This window comes from Oreochromis aureus, linkage group 22 (genome assembly GCF_013358895.1).
Source record: "Oreochromis aureus strain Israel breed Guangdong linkage group 22, ZZ_aureus, whole genome shotgun sequence".
NCBI classification, from domain to species: domain Eukaryota; kingdom Metazoa; phylum Chordata; class Actinopteri; order Cichliformes; family Cichlidae; genus Oreochromis; species Oreochromis aureus.
Genome location: NC_052962.1, coordinates 12,732,645 through 12,752,628, shown reverse-complemented (window position 1 = coordinate 12,752,628; position 19,984 = coordinate 12,732,645). Strand labels below are relative to the sequence as shown.

At 40.2% G+C, this 19,984-nt stretch overlaps 3 protein-coding genes across 3 annotated transcripts; all 3 read right to left on the bottom strand.

Moving 5' to 3' along the window:
- Positions 1–4,517: 4,517 nt before the first annotated feature.
- On the bottom strand, positions 4,518–6,926 carry LOC116320471 (glutathione S-transferase A-like). The gene is made up of 6 exons (XM_031740085.2): positions 6,645–6,926; positions 6,494–6,559; positions 6,226–6,331; positions 5,582–5,700; positions 4,920–5,005; positions 4,518–4,814 (listed from the first exon to the last, which is right to left on the bottom strand). The coding sequence occupies exons 1-6, from the start codon at positions 6,810–6,812 to the stop codon at positions 4,685–4,687; spliced, it is 675 nt and encodes a 224-aa protein (XP_031595945.1). The 5' UTR covers positions 6,813–6,926; the 3' UTR covers positions 4,518–4,684.
- A 1,817-nt stretch (positions 6,927–8,743) lies between these two features.
- Positions 8,744–11,162, bottom strand: LOC116320470 (glutathione S-transferase A-like). Its single transcript, XM_031740083.2, has 6 exons — positions 10,930–11,162; positions 10,722–10,787; positions 10,414–10,537; positions 9,720–9,838; positions 9,140–9,225; positions 8,744–9,046 (listed from the first exon to the last, which is right to left on the bottom strand). Exons 1-6 carry the CDS (start codon positions 11,095–11,097, stop codon positions 8,917–8,919), a joined length of 693 nt encoding a protein of 230 aa, XP_031595943.1. The 5' UTR covers positions 11,098–11,162; the 3' UTR covers positions 8,744–8,916.
- A 2,578-nt stretch (positions 11,163–13,740) lies between these two features.
- LOC116320482 (glutathione S-transferase A) lies at positions 13,741–18,098 on the bottom strand. Its single transcript, XM_031740102.2, has 7 exons — positions 18,030–18,098; positions 17,340–17,573; positions 16,507–16,572; positions 16,287–16,392; positions 14,623–14,741; positions 14,414–14,502; positions 13,741–14,292 (listed from the first exon to the last, which is right to left on the bottom strand). The coding sequence occupies exons 1-7, from the start codon at positions 18,081–18,083 to the stop codon at positions 14,160–14,162; spliced, it is 801 nt and encodes a 266-aa protein (XP_031595962.2). The 5' UTR covers positions 18,084–18,098; the 3' UTR covers positions 13,741–14,159.
- Between the last annotated feature and the right edge of the window lie 1,886 nt (positions 18,099–19,984).

Sequence of the window (19,984 nt, the reverse complement as noted above, 5' to 3'; positions counted from 1 at the left end):
ATTTCCTCAATGAATCCTAAGACTGTTTTTGGAGATAAAAAAAAACAAACAAAAAAACAAAAACGAAAAAAAAAACAATCATGCCATTCTGAATTGGAATTTTCCCTATTTTAAAGGCACCAGCCACAAGAGCGGGAAATAACTCCAAGCCATCTGGCAATACATTCTACATTGTAGCTCAAACAACATGACAACTCCACCAGGAAAAGCTCTCAGGCAGCATTTTCACCTTGCAGATATGACTACTGTGGTGGATGCTGAGTTTCTTCTTGCCAACTCTCACTACTGGGCATTTGGATTTGGAGGACTTGGGTAAAGATGGAATTTTCTCTTTGGACTGCAGCTTCTCTGTGATGGGGGACAGTTACTTTGGCTGCTTGCAGTTCATCAATGAGGTCACGGAACACAAGCAGGCGAGACATCCTCGAGGCTCTTCAGTCGTTTGCTTCTCAGAAAGTCAAATATAAAATCAAAGAGCTCTATTTCGGTATTGCAAGTTTATGGAGCAGTTCCCAGTTGGCGCCACTGCTCAGCTGGTTAAGCTGTTGCTGGATCTCCCACTGTAGGTCATGCCAAATGGCCATGTCTGGATACCCGAAGTCTGTCGCTCTGGATAGTAGTGCTGTTAATCATAGGGACATGAATCCCACGGTTCTTAGTTGATTAGCACCTGACTGCCGTCGCACTAATACCAGACGAGCCCCCAAATTTGTTTTCTCCCTAAGTCGGTGTCAGAGGGGCAACTGGTTTCCTTTGCCAACAGTGTATGGTGCTTAGTGATGTGTCGGTTGTGAACGAAATGGCTCTCAGAGCCGACTCTTTGAAGTGAACGACGCGAGCCGGCTCCCGTGGTTTTTTTTTCTTTCTCTCACCCTCTCTCTTGCACTTTTTTTCCGCTTCACTCCGCACGCCAGCCTTGTGCTTGCGGTGGGCAGAGGGGGGAGGGGCAGTAGTTACACTCGCAGTAGCACAGGAACAGAGTGGGAGGGAAAGAGAGAGAAAGAGAGCCAGGGACAACAACGTCACATTAGAAAGGTATAGTAATCATCCACAACTATTTTCAGTTGCGGATAATAAAGGATTCAGAAAGTTTATTCATGCAGGCCTATATGACAGAGAATGTGCATCTTCTTTTTGTTTTCATATTTTAATTTATATTTAATTGTGTTGTGGTTTGCAGTGTTTTGTGTTGTTTCACTTTAAATTTGTTTAAAAGGAAAAGGCTGAAAATTTAAATAGTTAAAAGTTGAAATGTAAATAGTTGGTTTTCGTATTATATGATTTATTTATTACATTTTATGTGGAGTGAATAAATAAAAGTATATTTACGGTGGCCCCTAGAGACAAAGCACGTACAAACTCCAAAACACAACTGAAATGGTCCAGGATGCTAGGGGCAGTGTTGAGCTTTTGTTACCTAGTGGCTACACAAGCCAGGAAGTACCAACGACCGGATTTGGTGTGTGGTAGTAACAGGTAAATGAACATTTTTTTTTAATTATTATTTGAATGTATATGAGTGCTTGTGTATAAATACACAAACAATACCCATATGCTTTTAATTGTGTAATTTAAATGATCTAGGTAGCTCTGTTTTGGAAGTTTAGTTAAAGTTAGCAATGTGTTTTGCAGTTTGTACGTGCTTTGGAGTTTGTACATGTTTTGGAGTTTGTATGTGCGTTGTCTCAAGGGGCCACCATATATATTTATATGTAAACATATATAAATAAAACCACGGGTTTTTTTACATTAGTAATTCCTTTTGTGCATTATTTTATATTGTTGTTGATAATAAATTAATTAAAGCAACAAAACAACCTAAAGAGCCAGTTGGGAGCTGAAAGAGCCGGTTCTCTAAAAAGATCCGGAATTCCCATCACTAATACTGCTGTAGTAAAGAGTAGAAACGGCACAAAAGATGCGCTTCATAACAGGAATTTTTGTTCTTCCTCTGTGCCCCAAAACACTGCTCAATACCAACAGCATGCTACACCCTCTAGTGTCCGGACGTAGAATAGCATTTTGATACCTGAAACTGCCAAAATCCAACAAGAATGTTTAAATGACAGGTTAACAAATACAAACATAAACAACAACAACAAAAAAAAAACTTGTGTTGACTGTTTTTCTCTTTTTATTTTTAATATTATATTTTAACATATGGCTATTTTCAACTCTCTAAATTTACATTACTTCAGAAGTCAGATGTTGAAACTCTGGAGTGATGTCAGTGATATGCGTTAGTGGGTTGCAGTAGGAAAGTTGGGAAAAGAAGGAAAAACTGTCATGTTCCTGGGTCTGTTGACCCAGCGTTTTAAGTTTTAGTTTATTTGCATGTTGTTTATGTTTAAGTTCATTAGATTAGCGAAGTTCATTTGGTTATTAGACTCCTTGTGTTTTCTTCCCCTGTATTTAAGTTTCCCTCACCCTTTGTGTTTCATGCTGCATGTCTTATGTTATCAAGTTTGTATTATCATGTCTGTCTCATGTTTCCTGTTTTATTTTGAAGGAGTCGTGTGTTCTTTGTTCATTGTATTTAGTTTCACTTCCCTTGTCCTGTCATTAGGCTCATGTCAGTCAGCTGTTCCTCCATGTGTTCCCACTTCCCCTAATCACCTCCTGTGTATTTAAGTCCTCTGTTTTCAGTGTGTCATTGTCAGGTTGTCTGTTGTTCACGCCACGTTTTCCATGCCATGTTTCATGTCTAGGTTTTTCTTGTTGTTTATTTAGTTCTCCCAGTTTAGGTTGATGTTAATTTACTTCAGTTTGCCTTGCCCTTTCTTTGTACCTTTTTTACCAGCCTTATTAAATGGCTTGCTTTTTGTTAACATTCAAGTTCTGTTCCCTGTTCCTTGGAGTCTGCGTTTTGGGTCCTTTTTTCAATTCATACGGTCTGCCCTCGCCAGACCGTGACAAAAACAGGATTTATTTTGCTTCTTTGGCAGGTAGAGCTATTTGGGTATCACAAGCAATACAGGATAACATTTGTTGTTTGTGCTTCGCTGCAGCACGTCTGTGAACTCTGCATATGGCTTCTTTAGCAAGTCACAGTTTTACTGCTGTTTACATTCACTGCTGGCATTATGGATTGTTAACCTCCTGGTGGTGGAGCTGCTCCAACTTTCTAAATGGGAAATCCAGGTTAAATGGGTGTTCCAGATAAAAATTCCAACTGGGAACTCAAAAATTCTGGCTACTGATTTAATCTGAACGCACCAACCGCTGTCAATACATTTTGTCTTCCCTCCCTTAGTCTCTGTTTTTTTTTTTTTTGTCTCCCTATGTTTTGTTTGTGTTCCCTTTGTTATGTTTTAATCTCTGCTTTTTTTTTCATTTCTCCTTCAAATCCCATGATGCATTTGTTCTCTTGGGACTTAAACTAGCTCTCCCATGAGGAATGAAAAAGAAATAAACACACACACACACACACACACACACACACACACACACACACACACACACTTGTTTGTGATGCCGAATGTAATTGTAGTGTCTGTAGAACTTCTTTATAATTTGTGAGTTGGACTGTGGGTAGCAGGTGATTTTTTTTTTTTGAAGCACAACATATACCACATCTTTATTTTTGGTGTTTTGTTTGTTTGTTTTTTGTCCCCTGGATTTTGTAGAACAGATCAGTGTTTCATTTAATGTGACTTTGATGTCTTTACAAATCCATGCAGTGATTCCTCAAGTGTTGCTACCTAGATAGGAAAGCTCAGGTTCAAAGACAAGAATGACAACAATCAAGTAAAGCGTTAAAGTTTTGATTTAGTGACCTTTCCTGTCAAAACTGCACAGATGCAGGATGGATTTAACCTTTTCACTGCAGTGGACAGCTATTCAAAGGCTTTTTTTGTATGTGTCAGTGTTGATGGTATACTTGCACATGAACCACTACATTGGACACTGATGTGTCACTCCATACACATCAGTTGTCCACCTAAGTGGACATGTAAAAAAGTCATTGAAAAGTAAATGTTAAAAGTGACGACTGTGGCTCAGGGGGTTGGGAAGTGCATCTATAACCGGAAGGTCGCCGGTTTGATCCCTGGGCTCTCTGTCCCGGTCGTTGTGTCCTTGGACAAGACACTTCACCTACCGCCTACTGGTGTTGGCCAGAGGGGCCGATGGCACGATATGGCAGCCTCGCTTCTGTCAGTCTGCCCCAGGGCAGCTGTGGCTACAACTGTAGCTTGCTTCCACCAGTGTGTCAGTGAATAGTGGAATTGAAAAGCGCTATATAAATGCAATCCATTCCATCAAAAAAATGAAGTTCAAAAATCCTTTTTTCATGCCTAAAGATGAAAAAAAACAAAAATAAGCTTGATGGCTGTGGACAAATATCAATATCCACGTATTGATATAAGTCTTACAGTCAAGCTTTGACTGCATCATTATTATTATTACTATTGTTGTTATTATTATTATATTTGGACTATACTCCAAACACAAATGAAACATGTTCCTGATATGAATATGAAAAACAGTTATTGACGACTGGAAATGAATGAAGCAGATAGAATAAGAAACTGACTTTTTAATTGGTTTTGTTCACAGCAATATGACAGTCACATGTTTAGTCACACATGATTGGACTTCATATATTACTGAAATACAAGGAATCGTAACAAATTAAAAACACAACAAGAAAAGATTAGCTTGTCAGCTGATGAGCTTCTCAATCTCAGATGTCTTTTAAAAGTTCCTGTCCAGGGGTGTCCTTCCAAAGTGGAGGCCAGGTGGCTTTGATGCTGGGTCTGTCCTTCAGGTTTTTATGGTATTCTGACAGTTTGGGGTAACGTTTGTCACTTAGCCTACAGGAGACATCAAAGTCAGTGTGAGTTCATTGCTGTTTATTATTCCATTCATTCATCTTGCCAAGCAGCTAAAAGTCAGCCTTATTAAAATATCTCACTTACCCCATGCGGAAGAGAAGAGCAACGCTTGGATAAACAATCACATCAGCCATTGAAAAGTTCTTTCCCGCCAGGAAACCGCCTGGTGTCTAAGAGAAACACAAATAAAGCGCTGTGAGGAGAAAACACTGCAGAACTCACATTATAATATTCCACAGTAACTCTTTAAATATAAAGATCAGTAAGATTTTTAGATAAGATTTTTACACTAACAGCAGCTTATCTATTGGCTGGTTAAATTTGGTTCAGACAGTCAGCCTGGCTTTGTCCAAATATCATCCAAACATGTCCTGCTGCTTTATTTTTCTTTTTTAACTTTTGGTGTTTTTTTCTAACCTTAACCCAGTTTTCTTAAGAGGCTTAATAATCTGCCAGATTGTAGGAAGGTATTCCCTGTGACTTGCCTGGTTAAAAAAAAAGAGTTGCATCTCTGTAACACAGTGCAATAGGCCGTTTGAGTGTAAAGTACGTAATTTTACCTGAATCCTACAAATATTATGTTTGCGTCAAAACATAAACTTTACTCAGAAAAAAATTCCCTGACCGTTTCTCCCACTACAAAGCAGTCAGCACAAGGCCAGAGCAACAAAGCTATATAGCTATGAGTTTTGTGTCCTGGATGCTTGATTAGCAGTAGAGTGAGTGCGTGCGGGTCATTCACGTACCTTCTGCAGGTATCCCTCCCACATCTGCACCTCACCAGTCAGCGTCTCCTTGAGTCTCTTAAAGGCAGATTCGTGCCTTTCATTCTCCGGGACCCTCCGGTTGTACATAAAAACATCCACTGCAAAATATCAGAACAGACATTTCATGAAGATGGTCACTGTGTGAGGTTTTAAAGCTTTGAGATGTAAAAATAAAAAGTTTCCACACACTGCACAGCATCTACTTCCATGTTTTGGACTTTGGGTGTGTCTGTGCATTGCTGTGCAACATCAGGCTGTAGGCTGTAAACGGTTGCTTTGATAAACGGAGATTAACATCCTGTTGTGAGGGTTACTCTCTAAGGAAATAGTGCATTATGCCAGAGCCTAATTATGTGAACACACAACTTATTATTGTGTATCATGTGTTTTGAACAACGCTGACCTCAGGAAGAGCAGGGGAACCAACTCTGACGAGGTTTGCTGAACGCATGAAGTATGAGTGGTTTAAAGGTGACAGGTTCATGCGTGACGTTGCCAAGCACGACTCAAAATCCCAAAAGGCAGATCTTTTAATGGCAACAACAACAGCTAAGTCATGTAGAAAATGGACGTATCTCACTAAATCCATATGGCATCCAGAGAGGAGATTTAAGCTAACATACCCATTTTCTGGTGAAGTGTGTTACCCTCGAAGGTACGCTGGAGCACCAGGGCTTTCTCGCTGGAGTTCTCAGGGATCAGTTTGGTTCCCTGGGACTTGTACTCGCACTGTTGGTAAAGACAGGAAAACAGTAAGTGTTATGAAGAGCAGCAAAAAGCTCTGGTTTCTTTTCTTCTGCAGTGTTCGGGTGCATGTGCAAACAGTCATAGTAAACCTAGTAATCCCTCAACTTGACCTCCAACAAGACAGGACCTTGCTCGAGTTCTCACCTCCAGGAAGAAGCATGCACCGTAGGACTCGTTGATGATTTTGTCCCCACATTTGAAGGCAGGAAGCTTTAAGACAAAGTGGAAAAAATATATAAATAAGTTTAAGTTTAAGCATTCAAAGTCCAGAGTGAAACCTGTGATACAAGCCTACCTGTCCCCTGGGGTTTACATCCATGACTTCCTTTGACTTGTGCTCTCCTTTCTCGAAGGAGAGCAGTTTTTGGTTGTATCCCTGCAGTTTCTTCTCCTCCAGAGCGATCATTACCCGCCAGCAGGGGGGAGAGCCGGAGCCCCACCACAGAGTCATGTCCTTGGCCATGATTTCAGAGTGAACTTGGTAACTGAAATTGGTAACTGAAATTACTGAAGGTTAAAGACGAGAAGACTGAAGCCACAACGACTGAAACAGTCTCGTTTTATAGCAAAACTCCAGCCCTCCACATCCGGATTGGTGGATTTAAGTCCCGTCCCATTTTGGTCTTCTGACAAGAGATCTCTTACCCTCTTACATCACAACCCTACATTTTATATCACGTGATAATGAAAGTCAGAAGATTTCTGCAGCAGCACAGTTAAAGTTATTGACTGTGTTTTTTATCTTAACCTGCTTGTATTCACAGGTATTGCAAAACTGTCATTTTTATGGTGAAAAACCTTTGGAAAATCAAACAAAACAGTTAATCTTTAGCTCAAATCAAATGCACAAAGTGACACTGAGACCTTTACCGCTGTGCTCCTGTGCAGTTTGTTTGGATCTCATCATTCCTGCACGTTATTCCTGTGTGCTTCATTAATAAGGTTAATACAGTAAGCTCACAGTGACTCAGCACTCTGTTTACACCCCCTGTACAGACATACACACACTGCACACACAATTCTGGCACGTCTCTCACGTCCGTCAGTCACATTACTTCTAAATGTGTCTATCAACTATTTAATATATCCTTATACATGAGATACAGATTTCATCTTGCACTAAAATATACATAATATAATTCTAGTTTCTCTGTGCCTCTTTCTCCAAGCCTTTGAATTCTTGTCAAAGTGCACTTGAACAATTGCCAATGTCAGCATAGCAGTGAAGTAAAGTGCAGTGGACACAGACTGCACATTTATTGCGATCACTATCTCTGCTCTTCTGGGTCTGTTTCAGTGGACCGTTTCCTGAGTCAATGATCGCTAGAGGAAAGACATGCAAAACACATGATTTTAAGTCCCTCTATCCAAATAACACGCACTCCGTGTGTGTGTTACTTGGACAGCTGCAGCCCTGCATTATGATTACATGCAAGTTTCAATAGTAATAGGCTGCATCAGGATTTCTCTACACCTAAAAGGAAACAAAATGCACATGCAAAGAATTTGAAAATGTGCTTTTCTGTGTCTGCACTAATTTCAGTATTTTCATTTTGCTGATGTAGCATGACACATTCCTTTTTTTGAGCAAGTATATATTCAGACGGACCATGCAGCAATGCAACAGTGTTTCAAACAGGTCAGAATTGCTGTGGGTTCCCAACACCACACGCAGAAACAATTGTGCTCTTTAATCTTTGTACAGTTCTTGTTCCAGTTGGTCCATTCAGCCTGTTTTCAGCTGCTGCCAGCTCTCCTTCTCATTGTAAGTCTGCTTCCATCTGGTCCTGCAGTGCTACTGAGTAAATAGAGAAGACAGGTTAGACAATATGTACCAGGTGTCCTACACAGCCTCTATCCCATAGCCTTGCACACTAAATCACCTGCTCCCTCTCTCGTCCTGTCACAGCTGAGCCAAAAACCACACCCCACTGAAAGACAAGCCAATGGGCTTATGAGGTTTTAAATTGTGATCACAGTGAACTTGATGGAGAGATTTGGACATCTCATCCAAATAATATTGCTAATTCTTTTTCGAACTGAGCTGATGGCACAAAAAGAGAACAAACAAGTCCAAAAGTGCCAAAATGAGCTTAGAAAAGAGCTCCAATCACTCAGCAAGCAGAGCAGATAAAATGGCCAAGCCAGAGGGAGTCGCTTTGCGCAAGATATTTTCTTAGGGCTGGTTAATTATGTAGGATCAGAAATTGTTTAGAAAGCTGAGTCATACAAACGTATTACAACTTGATTAAATAATAATCTGATTAATTTTCAAATCTGCTGTTTCAGTGGCATTTTCATTGGAAATAGAATCCAAACTTTAAATTTGCATTGATGGGTCAGGTTTGATGCCTAAGGTCAAATTTTACTTGAAAATAATGAAGCAAACAAAAATGAAACTTTTTAATAGCTTTTATTCACAGCACAACAAGAATAAGATTACATATTTAGTAACAAATGTAACAAATGTTCAAATATCCACTGCAGAGCAGAGCAGCGCACGGACTGGTATCAAATTAAAAACACAACAGGAACAATTAGCTTGTCAGCTGATGAGTTTGTCAGTCTCAGATGTCTTTGAAAATTTCCTGTCCTGGGGTCTCCTGCCAAGTAGGAGGCCAGGTGGCTTTAATGCTTGGTCTGCCCTGTAGCTTTTTGTAGTATTCTGACAGTTTGGGGTATTTATCCTCACTTAGCCTGCAAGAAAGATGAAAGTTGGAGTGAGTTTGTTGCTGTTTGTTATTCAATCCAGGCAGCTACGAGTTAGTTTTGCAAATGTAGCTTACTTACCCCATGTGGAAGAGAATAGCAACGCTTGGAAAAACAATCACATCAGCCATCGAGAAGTTCTCTCCTGCCAGGAAACCACCTGGTGTCTAAAAAAAACAAAGACAAAGAAAAAAAGAGTTTGGATGGAAGTTAAATTAAAAAACAAAAGCTGGTAAATCTTGGCTTAGTAATTCTTCTACACATATTGTGTCCTTAACAGCAACCTGCCTGGTTAAATAAACATTACACTGACTTGCTGCACAATCTTGTGCTGTAAGTTGATGTTTACAGGAACATAAAGATCAAATGCTCAACATCAGTTGATATTTCAGTCAATAGATGTTTTGGATTTTTTCCCCCTTCATCTTAAAAAATAAGATTTGATTTCAATTCAGCAAGGATCAAATCTATATAGTGAATCAAAATGCCAAGGAAAAAAAGAAAAGAAAGAAAAGGCAAAGTGATTTTACACAGCAGCACTCATTACATCCAACAGCTTGTAGCTTCCTGCTAGGTTTACTGTCTCTTTCTGCACCTTAGTAGCTGTTGTGCTCTGGGTGCTTGTTTAGCAGTAGAGTGTGTGAGTGCATGTGTGACATACCTTCTGCAGGTATCCCTCCCACAACTGCAACTCGCCCGTTAACGTCTCCTTGAGTCTCTTAAAGGCAGATTCGTGTCTCTCATTCTCCGGGACCCTCCAGTTGTACATAATAACCTCCGCTGCAAAATATCAGAACAGACATTTACTGTGTAATATCCGGCTGAAGACTATAAAAAGATACCCAAATAATATCTATAGCAGCTTATTTAAAAATCAGTGTTTATGTAAGGCAAATGTTCATTTTCATTTTCACACCCCTAGTCTCAGGAATTTACTTGCAAAGCTAATCTGAGCAGAGATTAACATCCCAGCATGCTGTGAGGGTTACTCCCCAGAGAAATAATGCATTACGTCACACTCTAACTATGTGAAGGCACAGCTCTTTCGTGTGTGGCATGTGTATTGAACACCTCGCACCTCAGGAGGAGGGGGGAAGTCGATGTCAAAGCCTCTGAGGAGGTTTGCTGAAGACATGAAGTCTCAGCGGGTTAAAGGTTACAGGTTTGTGCGTGATGTTGCCAAGCATGGCTCTAAAACCCAAAAGGCAAAAATCTGAATGGCAACAACAACAACAGCTAAGTTATACAGAAAGAGCTTTATAAGATTTCCTTTATAAACTCCTTAAACCCCCTGGTTTCAGTGTCCACATTAACATACAGGGATATCGAGTTCAACAGGTACAGAGTTAACATACCGATTTTTTGGTGAAGTGTGTTGCCCTCAAACACACGCTGCATTATTAAAGCTATCAAAGCGCAATTGTTGTCAGAGCCGGCGCAGTCAGGAATCAGCTTGGTTCCCTGGGACTTGAACTTGGACTGAAAACAACACATGAAAGCACACGGAAACACATGAAACGAGCAACTGTTCTGAAGCGCGGTGCACGCTGCGGTGTAGGGTGTCTGTTTATGCAATGCATTGTTGAGCATGAAATCACAAGTTGCCCTCCAACTTAACAACTCCTCACTGACATGAAATTTTAAGTTGGGCACAAGTTCTCACCTCCAGGAAGAAGCATGCACCGTAGGACTCATTGATCACTATGTCACCATATTTGAAGGCAGGAAGCTTTAAGATAAAGTAGAATGAATGTTATTTATATGTACTTCAAAATTAGGCATTAGTGTTTGTAATTGCACAGTGAATATGAAGTACTTCGGGAGGAAAAAAATGAATGCAGCTTAAAGGTATGAATGTGATACGAGCCTACCTGTCCCCTGGGGTTCACGTCGGTGACTTCCTTCGACTTGTGCTCTCCTTTCTGGAAGGAGAGCAGTTTTTGGTTGTATCCCTGCAGGTTCTTCTCCTCCAGAGCAATCAGCACCCTCCAGCAGGGGGGAGAGCCGGAGCCCCACCACAGAGTCATATCCTTGGCCATGGTTTCAGAGTTTAACCTGAGAGCTGAAGTTAAAGGGAGGTCAAAGATGAGAAGACTGAAGCTAGAGCAGGTAAAGAGCCTCGTTATATAGCAAAACTCCAGCCCTCAACATCCGGATTGGTGGCTTTAGGTCCCGTCCCATTTTGATGCTCTGACAAGAGATTTTTCACAGATAGCGGGGTGTGAATTATTTTTTGAGCAAGATCACGCACCTGACATTATTTACATGAGAAATTTTGGTAGCAGCACAGTTTGAAATATTTTGTTTGATAAAGCTGCTTGTATTCACAGCTATTGCAAAACTGCACCAATACACTGAATTTCAATGAATAATAATGTTTATAATGGGCAAATTAGGCATAGAGACTAAAGTGAAAGTGAAAGTTTTACTGGTCTGCTCCTGCGGGGTTTATCAGAACCCCACTTTATTCCTGTGGGCTTTATTATTACTGTTGCATGTCAACAATCACAGCTTTAGTTGACATCCATCTGTTATGCTTATGGTAAAAACTGTTATGACCCTTCTTCGTGCTTTATAGATTTCTGCAGTATTGTTGCTGACATTTTGAAACTCACGATGACTCAGCAGTCGTGTATTTACAACTTCACACGCAGGCACTTACACAACACTGGCATGATTTTCATGTTTCTCTGTCTGATACCCCTGATTTTAACGCATTCTTTCATTTGGCGTTCACATTTCTAGCTTCACTGTTCTTCCTAGTCTTTTTATTTTTTCCTTCTGTCCTTCAATGTCTTCATGTCAATGTGCACTTGGGCAGCTGGCAGCATGGACACAGAGGTGAAGAGAGCAGCACGTTTGTTGTGATCGCTGTCTCTGCTATCTTGGGCTGTGTTTCAAAGAGGAGCTCACTGTGGGAATAACTTCAGCAGTATTTCCCCATACGTGTTTAAATAAGAAGCACGTTTTGCTTCTTGCCATTGCATGATACATACATACGCATATATTGTGTTTGTGCATTACTGTCAGCATTTTCATTTTGCTTAGTGGGCATGATGTAAGCATTTTCTGCTGGCTGAGCATGAGCATGTAAGGAATGTACAGCAACAATTTATTTCTGATGTTTTTATCAGGTTGACTGATAACCTGATAACCAGGTTGGATGCCGCAACCATTCCTCATTCAGTAGTGGAATTTTATTTCCGTTCTTTTGTTTTCTTTGTCACACGGGGCATCCATTGAAAATACAGGAACTCCTTAGTGCACCACTTTATATGAATAAAGGTCAACTGAGAGGATAAACAGAGGGCAGAGCGACTAGGTGGTAGGATTTTCCGACCTACTATACATGTGAACATTTCAAATTCCTGTGATTCTTCATGCTTGCATATGGCATTTATTGTTATTGCTGGCAATCGCTGTAAACACACATGCGCTCTCCTACTCAGCAGAGGCTGTTGGGCAGGTTTGTGCTGCTCCATGATAGTTACTTTAACTTTTTCAAGCGAGTACAAAACAGGTGAAGCTCCAAGAACCGATTACCTGACTCAACTCCATTCAACTGGTACATATTATAAAACGTTTTCAGCATAGTAGTGATATCTTGTGCCATATCTGGCTTCATTTAAACATAACAACTGCATTCAGGATAAGCGGTCACACGCAGTGTTTATCAGCTTGGTAAATCAGCCCAGGCTTTTCCACCCATGAGCACGTTCACATGAAAGGGGCGGAGCTGGCAGCATATAACAAGTCACAAACTGCTGCCTGCAGGAAGACGGGAGATTTTTTTTCTCAAAGAAAATCAAAAAATGTGAAGAGATTAAACAAACAATACAGACTAAAGGCAACACTGCTGCAGCTGCTGCTGGGTGTGATAGGAAAAGCACTAGTGTAGTATTGTACAGTATAGTATTAAAACATGCTGCATGAACGTGTGGAGACTAAAATGCCTTGGTTATGACTGGAAGGCTATCGTATACAGAGGCCCCACGTGGCAACTGCATGAACTGCCATTGACTGTGTCAGCCTGCTGTCCACAGTAGCAGACGTGTTACAGTAAGTAAGGCCTATGTTAGGGTAATATTACAATAACACATCTTGTGATATAATAAAATTGTTTTTAAATGACTTGGACAAATAAATCTGTTCTCTGACACTCATCAGAAGTAAAACAAAGCCTTTAGAATATCTGTAAATCAAAGGCTTTAAGCTGACTGATGACATTATTTATGAAAGAGCTGATTGGTCGATAGGTGTTGTTTCGTGTGTGTTTTGATCACTTGTCTAGAACATAATCTACCCTGGAGTACATTAGGTGTGCAAAACTTCTAGGAGTGAGTATTCCCACATGGAAGTCATTTTGAAACACCTCTTGGAATATTTGTGTCGAAATTGAATGTAAAACTTAAAACTAAAGACCGCATGTAAGCAAAACCGCAGTTCTCAATTCAAAAATCTTTGAGTGGCGTGTCCCTCTCATACAAGTTCCCTGGTAAGAAGTTCAACAACTTTATAAAACTAAAAAGGCTGGGTTCATCCTGAAATTACCTCACTCAGCTTCTGATCATGCCTTGCAAAAAAAAGCCCTCAAATAAAAAGGGCCAAAGAGGAGATTTAGTGGTACCTAGATGTGCAAGATCTGAGTTCATGTTCACAAGGATAATAAAACACATCAACAATGCTGATTGACACAAGTTTATTTTTAACTGAAGTGAAAATGGCCAAATACAGTACACTCAGTATACTCGGTATAAATGAGACTGTGCGTTTAAAATAGCGATGTAAAATCATGCAAATGATATCAAATTGAAACACAAGGCATTGGAGTTCCCTTTGTGCACTAGCACTTTGAAAACTAGTTCTTAGTTCTTTTCTTCTTTAGCAAAAATTGTTCTGCCAATTTGTTAAAGGTTAAAAAAAACTGCGTAGATTTCATTTTTTTTTTTTTTTTTGACTGTTGGTTGATGCTACATGACATCTCATATTAAAAACAAACAAACAACAAAACAACTGCTGTTAATAGAACCTGAACTTGTATCAGTCAACAGACTGTTGTTTGATATACACACAATGACATTCATTCAAGTCTGCATTTATGTCAGATGTCTTTCAGTGTGTCTTGGCCCTCAGGGTTCTCCAGCCAGTGAGGAGGCCAGCTGGCTTTGACACTGGGTCTATCCTTCAGCAGATTGTGATACTCTCCAAGTTTAGGATAACGCTTTGCAGACAGCCTACAGATCAGAGCAGAAGGTAGAATATAAAGTGCAATGACTACAGATCATCACTTATTATACTGATGAAACATGAAGGAGAAGCAGCTGTCATTTATATTTCCTTCTCTGCCACTCTTACCCAAATCTGAAAAGATAAGCAACCGTAGGAAAAATGACCACATCTGCCAGTGTGAAGGACGGTCCTGCCACATGAGAGCCTGAGCCCAGCTTGAATAAAAGAAATGCAAATTACAGTGCAGTTTGAATAAACCAAAGCAGGCAATGTCAGCGTGTGTTTGTGTGTGTGTGTGTTTGTGTGTGTGTGTGTGTGTGTATGCCTTCACATACCTTCTGCAGGTAACCCTCCCAGAGTTTGAGTTCAGTGGTCAGAGCCTCTTTGTTTCTATTCAGAGCTGATTCATGTCTCTCACCTTCAGGGACAAACCAGTCGTAGTAGATAACCGCATCTGAAAATAAGCAAAACATTAAGACATTCAGCAGATTCCTTGGAAACTCAACCACATGATGCTAAGAATTTTTTTCACTTTAAAAGCATCCCAGCACTATTTTTATCATTGCACTTTTCTGTTCTTATAGGAAACACGGACAAAAGAATGCATTCCCTTGTGTCTATATTGACAAAAGGGAATATATGGTCACTGTCTCTGTATATAAGAAGTGCAGAAAGCTCAACAGGCACTTTTTTCTTTAGCCAAAACATGTGATCAATACCTCAGTACTCTTCAGTTTTATCATGCTGCGATAAAACTCAGACTCTAAAGACACAACGAGAAACGCCTACATGAAACAGGATAAATCAGGCCTGCAGCTTAGTTACCATCCTTTTGTTAACATCTATACTAAAAGACTACCCACTCTCCAACAGCCCACACTGTGATTTTGAGTTCACTGTTCTTTACAATATTGATGTTGATTTTATTTGGCATTTGTAGCTGAGGAGATATAGCAAGTCATCTACCAATTGGAAGGTTCACTGAATTGATTTCCTGAGTACTCCAGACTCCAGGAGTTTTTTCGAGGAAGATCATGATGATGACCACCTGGTGCATCTGTGTGTGCGCACAAAAGCTTTTAGGTACAGCTAAAAAGTGCTTGGGTGTAATTGGGTGAATGAGGCTTGTAGTAAAAAGTGCTCTCCGTGCTTTGTTAGTGTTATATAAGCAACACTCCATTTACTATTGTAGCATTTCTTTTATCAACTCAGAGTCATTGCCAAGGTAAAGTCCGGACTCCCTCAAAAGGGCCTGGAAAAACCCTTTTATCACTTTCCGCCTGGACGACTTTATTACTTCTACTTTGGCACAGAGCAATCATCTCTGCGCCACCTGCTGTTAGTCAAGAATACAGCAGCTCATCTTTTCACTGGTATTGGAAATCATGAACACGTCCCTTCATTGGTTCCCTGTCCATTTTAGAATTGATGTTAAGATTTTATTGCTTATGTTTAAGATTTTTAAGTGGACTGCGACCTTTGTATCTGTATGAGCTACATTCATAAAACACATTCATAAACCTGTAAGAGCTCTGAGCTCATTTTTTCTGCATATAAATGGCTTTCAAATACATACAAAATCCACTGTTCATAAACTGTCTAAAGTGTTTTGTTTTGTTTTGGGTCTGGACTTTTTTCAGTTACTTATCTCCATCATCATCTAACGTGATGGAACGCTGGTTTAGTAACTAGTTTGGCAGGCTCTGAAGGGAAGAGACTGCTTCCTCAAAGTTCACCCATATCTCCTCAAGCTGCTACTGCTAAGTCAACTGTAAAACTGTGCCAGGCAGTCGGCTACATGCATGTAACACCAACTGTTCTGTTGTTTGCTGAAAGAGCAAAAATCAAGATGCCATGCACTCCTCACATATTTAGTGTTAGCACGGCGCACACCTAATGTATTTGATGTTGACAGTTGTTTTAATGTATCTGTGTAATGTAATGTATTGTTAATGCTGAAAAATTAGCAACAAAAAAAGTTTTTGTCTTTGTGTCTTACTGAGTTTGTCGTAGAATGTGAGACCCTCAAACATGCGTTGGTACATCAGAGCTTGTTCTTCTTGGCTGTCCGGGATCAGTTTGTTTCCTTGGGACTTAAACTTGCTCTGCCATTGAGGAAAGAAAAACATACACACACACACATATGAGCTTGTTACTGTTTGTGATGTTGAATTTAGTTGAAGGGTCAGTAATAATTCTTAATGAATTAGCACCCTCACCTCCAGGTAAAAACAGACTGCATAGGAGTCGTTCACAATAGTGTTTCCATGTTTGAATGTTGGAAGCTGTGGAAAAAAAAAAAAATGAGCAAGACAAACTATCAAAGCTGCCATTTGAGTCATTTGGATACACGAAGTTTTCTGTGCTGATTGCACTGAGAGCCAACAGTAGCAGATTGCAATGATTACATGTTGTAGTGCATCACAAAGTGCAACATATAACATATTGTAGTTTGTTTTTGCCTAAGTTAGCTGCTAAAGCTGTAGCAGGCATGTCACCCCTCACATCTGCAGAGCAGGTCAATATACAGTACTGTCATGCTAATAACGTCTTGCTAACCTTTAGCTTCACAAAGTATTTGACCCTGTTGTAAAAAAACGAAAATCTTCGTGACTTCGACAGCTTTAACTACACTCCAGGTTCTTGGTGCTAACCCGCCTGTGCTGGACAACTTTTAATCCGTTACGCCCAAGGAGATCTCAGGTGAAAAGGCCAGTATGTTAACATCTACATTAGATAAGATTTTGTAATATACCAACAATCAGTGTTGACAGAAGGGCTCTGAACTGAAACAGCTGCTCTTGGGACACAGCCCACCATTGGCCAAAGGTCAACTTTCACAGCTGCCTTTCTAAAACCTGAAAAAACTAAGAGGGGCAGGCTGAATAATATTGTGTAGCCAGCTTTAACTACCTAGTAGAGCAACAATACATATATCATGTTGATGAGGATGAGGTTGTTGAAGTTATTATGCAAAGTGATTTAAAGCATTAGACTTAATGATAATATTGTATGGTACATTAGCTAAGGTGTAATTTTCTTAAGGCCCTACCTGTCCCCTGGGATTTATATCTAACACTTCTTTAGACTTGTGCTCCATTTTATCGAAGGATAGCAGTTTTTGGTTGTAGCCCTGCAGGTTCTTCTCCTCCAGAGTGATCATCACCCTCCAGCAGGGAGGCGATCCAGCCCCCCACAGCAGAGTCATTGCCTTAGCCATGGTTTCAGAGTGAATTCTTACAACTGAGAGTGAAGTTGTGGAGGGATGATGAAATGAAGACAGAAGCTAGAGGAGCACAGACAGATGGATTTATAGCAAGCTACAGCCCGTCCCATTTTGTTGTTACGTATAAAGATCGGTGCCTTAAAACAAGACAGATCAAACACGAGCAGCCCTGTTAGTAACAGCACCGCTGATTAACTATTAACTACATCTGTGTGGATTATGACTCCAGTTGCATGGATACACGTAGCTGTGGAGGCGTAACTTTTCTTGATCTCAGGACTTTGGATAAAGAAATGTGGGTCAAATCCTGCACAAAAAGAATCCAGTTCTAGAAAATAATAGTATAAATGTAGGCTGCATTTGCAACTACTATCTAGCTTGTCCCTTAAGTCAGATCTACAGTTGGGGGAAAAAAACGTATTTACAGACAGTCCTTCCTAAAAACTAAGTACTGCCCATGTTTCATCTCTGATTACGTCACTTGAAGTAATCTGCATGATGTCATCAGTCGCTCACCTCGCCGTGGAGACATTGTGGCTCCCTCTTCTTTACAACGTTGCTTCGGGTCATTGTGGTTTGCAAGCATTCATTCATAGACAGCTTTGTTTTAAAAGGCCTGCGACAGCATTTCAAGGTTGAATCCAGGTCTTTGACTGGGACTCTGCAACACATTGAGTTTTTTCTTTTTCTGTTATAGATTTGCTGTCTTGTCATCTTGTTGCTTGAACCAGGTTCAGCCAAGCTTTAGCTGTTGAACAGATGGATTCATTTGACCCTAGAGGACTTTGGGATCCAGAGGAGTTCATGGTTGACTCAACATTTAACATGCTAGCTGAGGTCCTGTGGGAGCAAAACAAATCCTCCTCAACCCAGCTTTACAGCTGGTGTGAGGTGTTTGTGCTAATATGCTGCATTTGGATTTTCCCAGATGTGGCGTTGTGCATTACATCGACCGTACAATCTGGTCTCGTCTGTCTAAAGGACACTGTTCCCGAAGTCTTGTGTTTTGTTGCAGTCTCTCTGAGCATTTCCCAGTCTGACCTAGGGATGAATTTACTGGGATGTCCACTCCTAAGAAGATTGTGGCGTTGTGTTAACACCTGAATGTTTTTGACCAGCACACTGCCAAAACTTTCCTTTTTATATTGTTTCTCAAAAATGCTGAAGATTAATTAAAAATTTAATTACCAACACTTGGCTGTGACTTATCCTCTCAGTTTCTTTGGAAGCAGAAAGTTTGTACTTAGTTTTTCATAGGACTGCACAGAAGACTTTTTTTTTCACATGACTGTATAAACTGTATTTTTTTAAAGTGACAAAACCTATAAAATATAACCAGTGTTGGGTAAGTTACTTTAAATTAGTAACTTAGTTACATTACTAGTTACTTCTCTAAAAAAGTAACTCAGTTACTTCAAGTTACTCGTTACTTTCAAAGTAACTAGTTACTAGGGAAAGTAACTTTGGTTTTACTCAGAATTCTCTTGTTAATGTGTTGCTTCCGTAACTGGATACCCAGCAAGATTGCCAGTCTTCTAGCTTGCTTACTTGCCACAAGTGCACTGTGCCACCTACCAATAGAAAGGAAAAAATAATGCGCACATTTCCACGAGAGAAATCCCACGCCTGGACCGTCGTTGACCGCCGCCATGATTCTAGCCTGCTTTTTACATCCAACACAAAAACTGCAGTCGTGGTGGTTTTGATTGTACTCAGAACTTGGAAATTCTGCCTTCTGAATAGGAAGATGTAGGTAACACCAGACTGCAGATGAGCTGCATACAGAGCTGGACTGGGACAAAAAAAAATCGTCCCGGGCATTTTGACTAGAGACCGCCCACCATTATAGGAAAAATCATAAAGCCTTTGAATGAAAATAAACACTGTTGTGACAGTGATGTACACTGTTCTGATGGTATATATGTATCAATCTATCAATTGTTTGTTGTAAGACTCAGATAATTATTTTTTTTAAAGCGAGACATTTTAAATGAGAATAATAAAGAAAACTATTTCCTTGTCCCCCCCTTTTCCTGTTAATACCCTACATGGACCCCTGGCAAAACTTTGCTAGACCCGCCCCTGCACAGTTACCAGCTGTCAGCTACCTAGAAAAGGATGCTGGTGTTATTTGTCTCTCAGAAACAGTTCATAACTTCCCTTCAACTCATCCATGTCACCTAAAAGGTAAACCTGTTTCTCCATCACCTGTTCAGCTCTGATGATTCAGTAAGGACATCTCCTGGTTTCATCTGCATGTTTCCCTCTCACCAGATAACCAAACCGATATCATGACCAGCAGCTTTACAGCTGTGGCTCCAGCAAACATCAGCTGATACTAGAAATTAATATTAAATAAATTCTAACAACAGCTAATCAAGCTTAAACGTGCTGCTGTTGTTTAACGCGACATCCGCTGGTTTCCTCTTTCTGGCGCAAAGTGGGCGATAAATAAACAAGAGAGAAAAGCC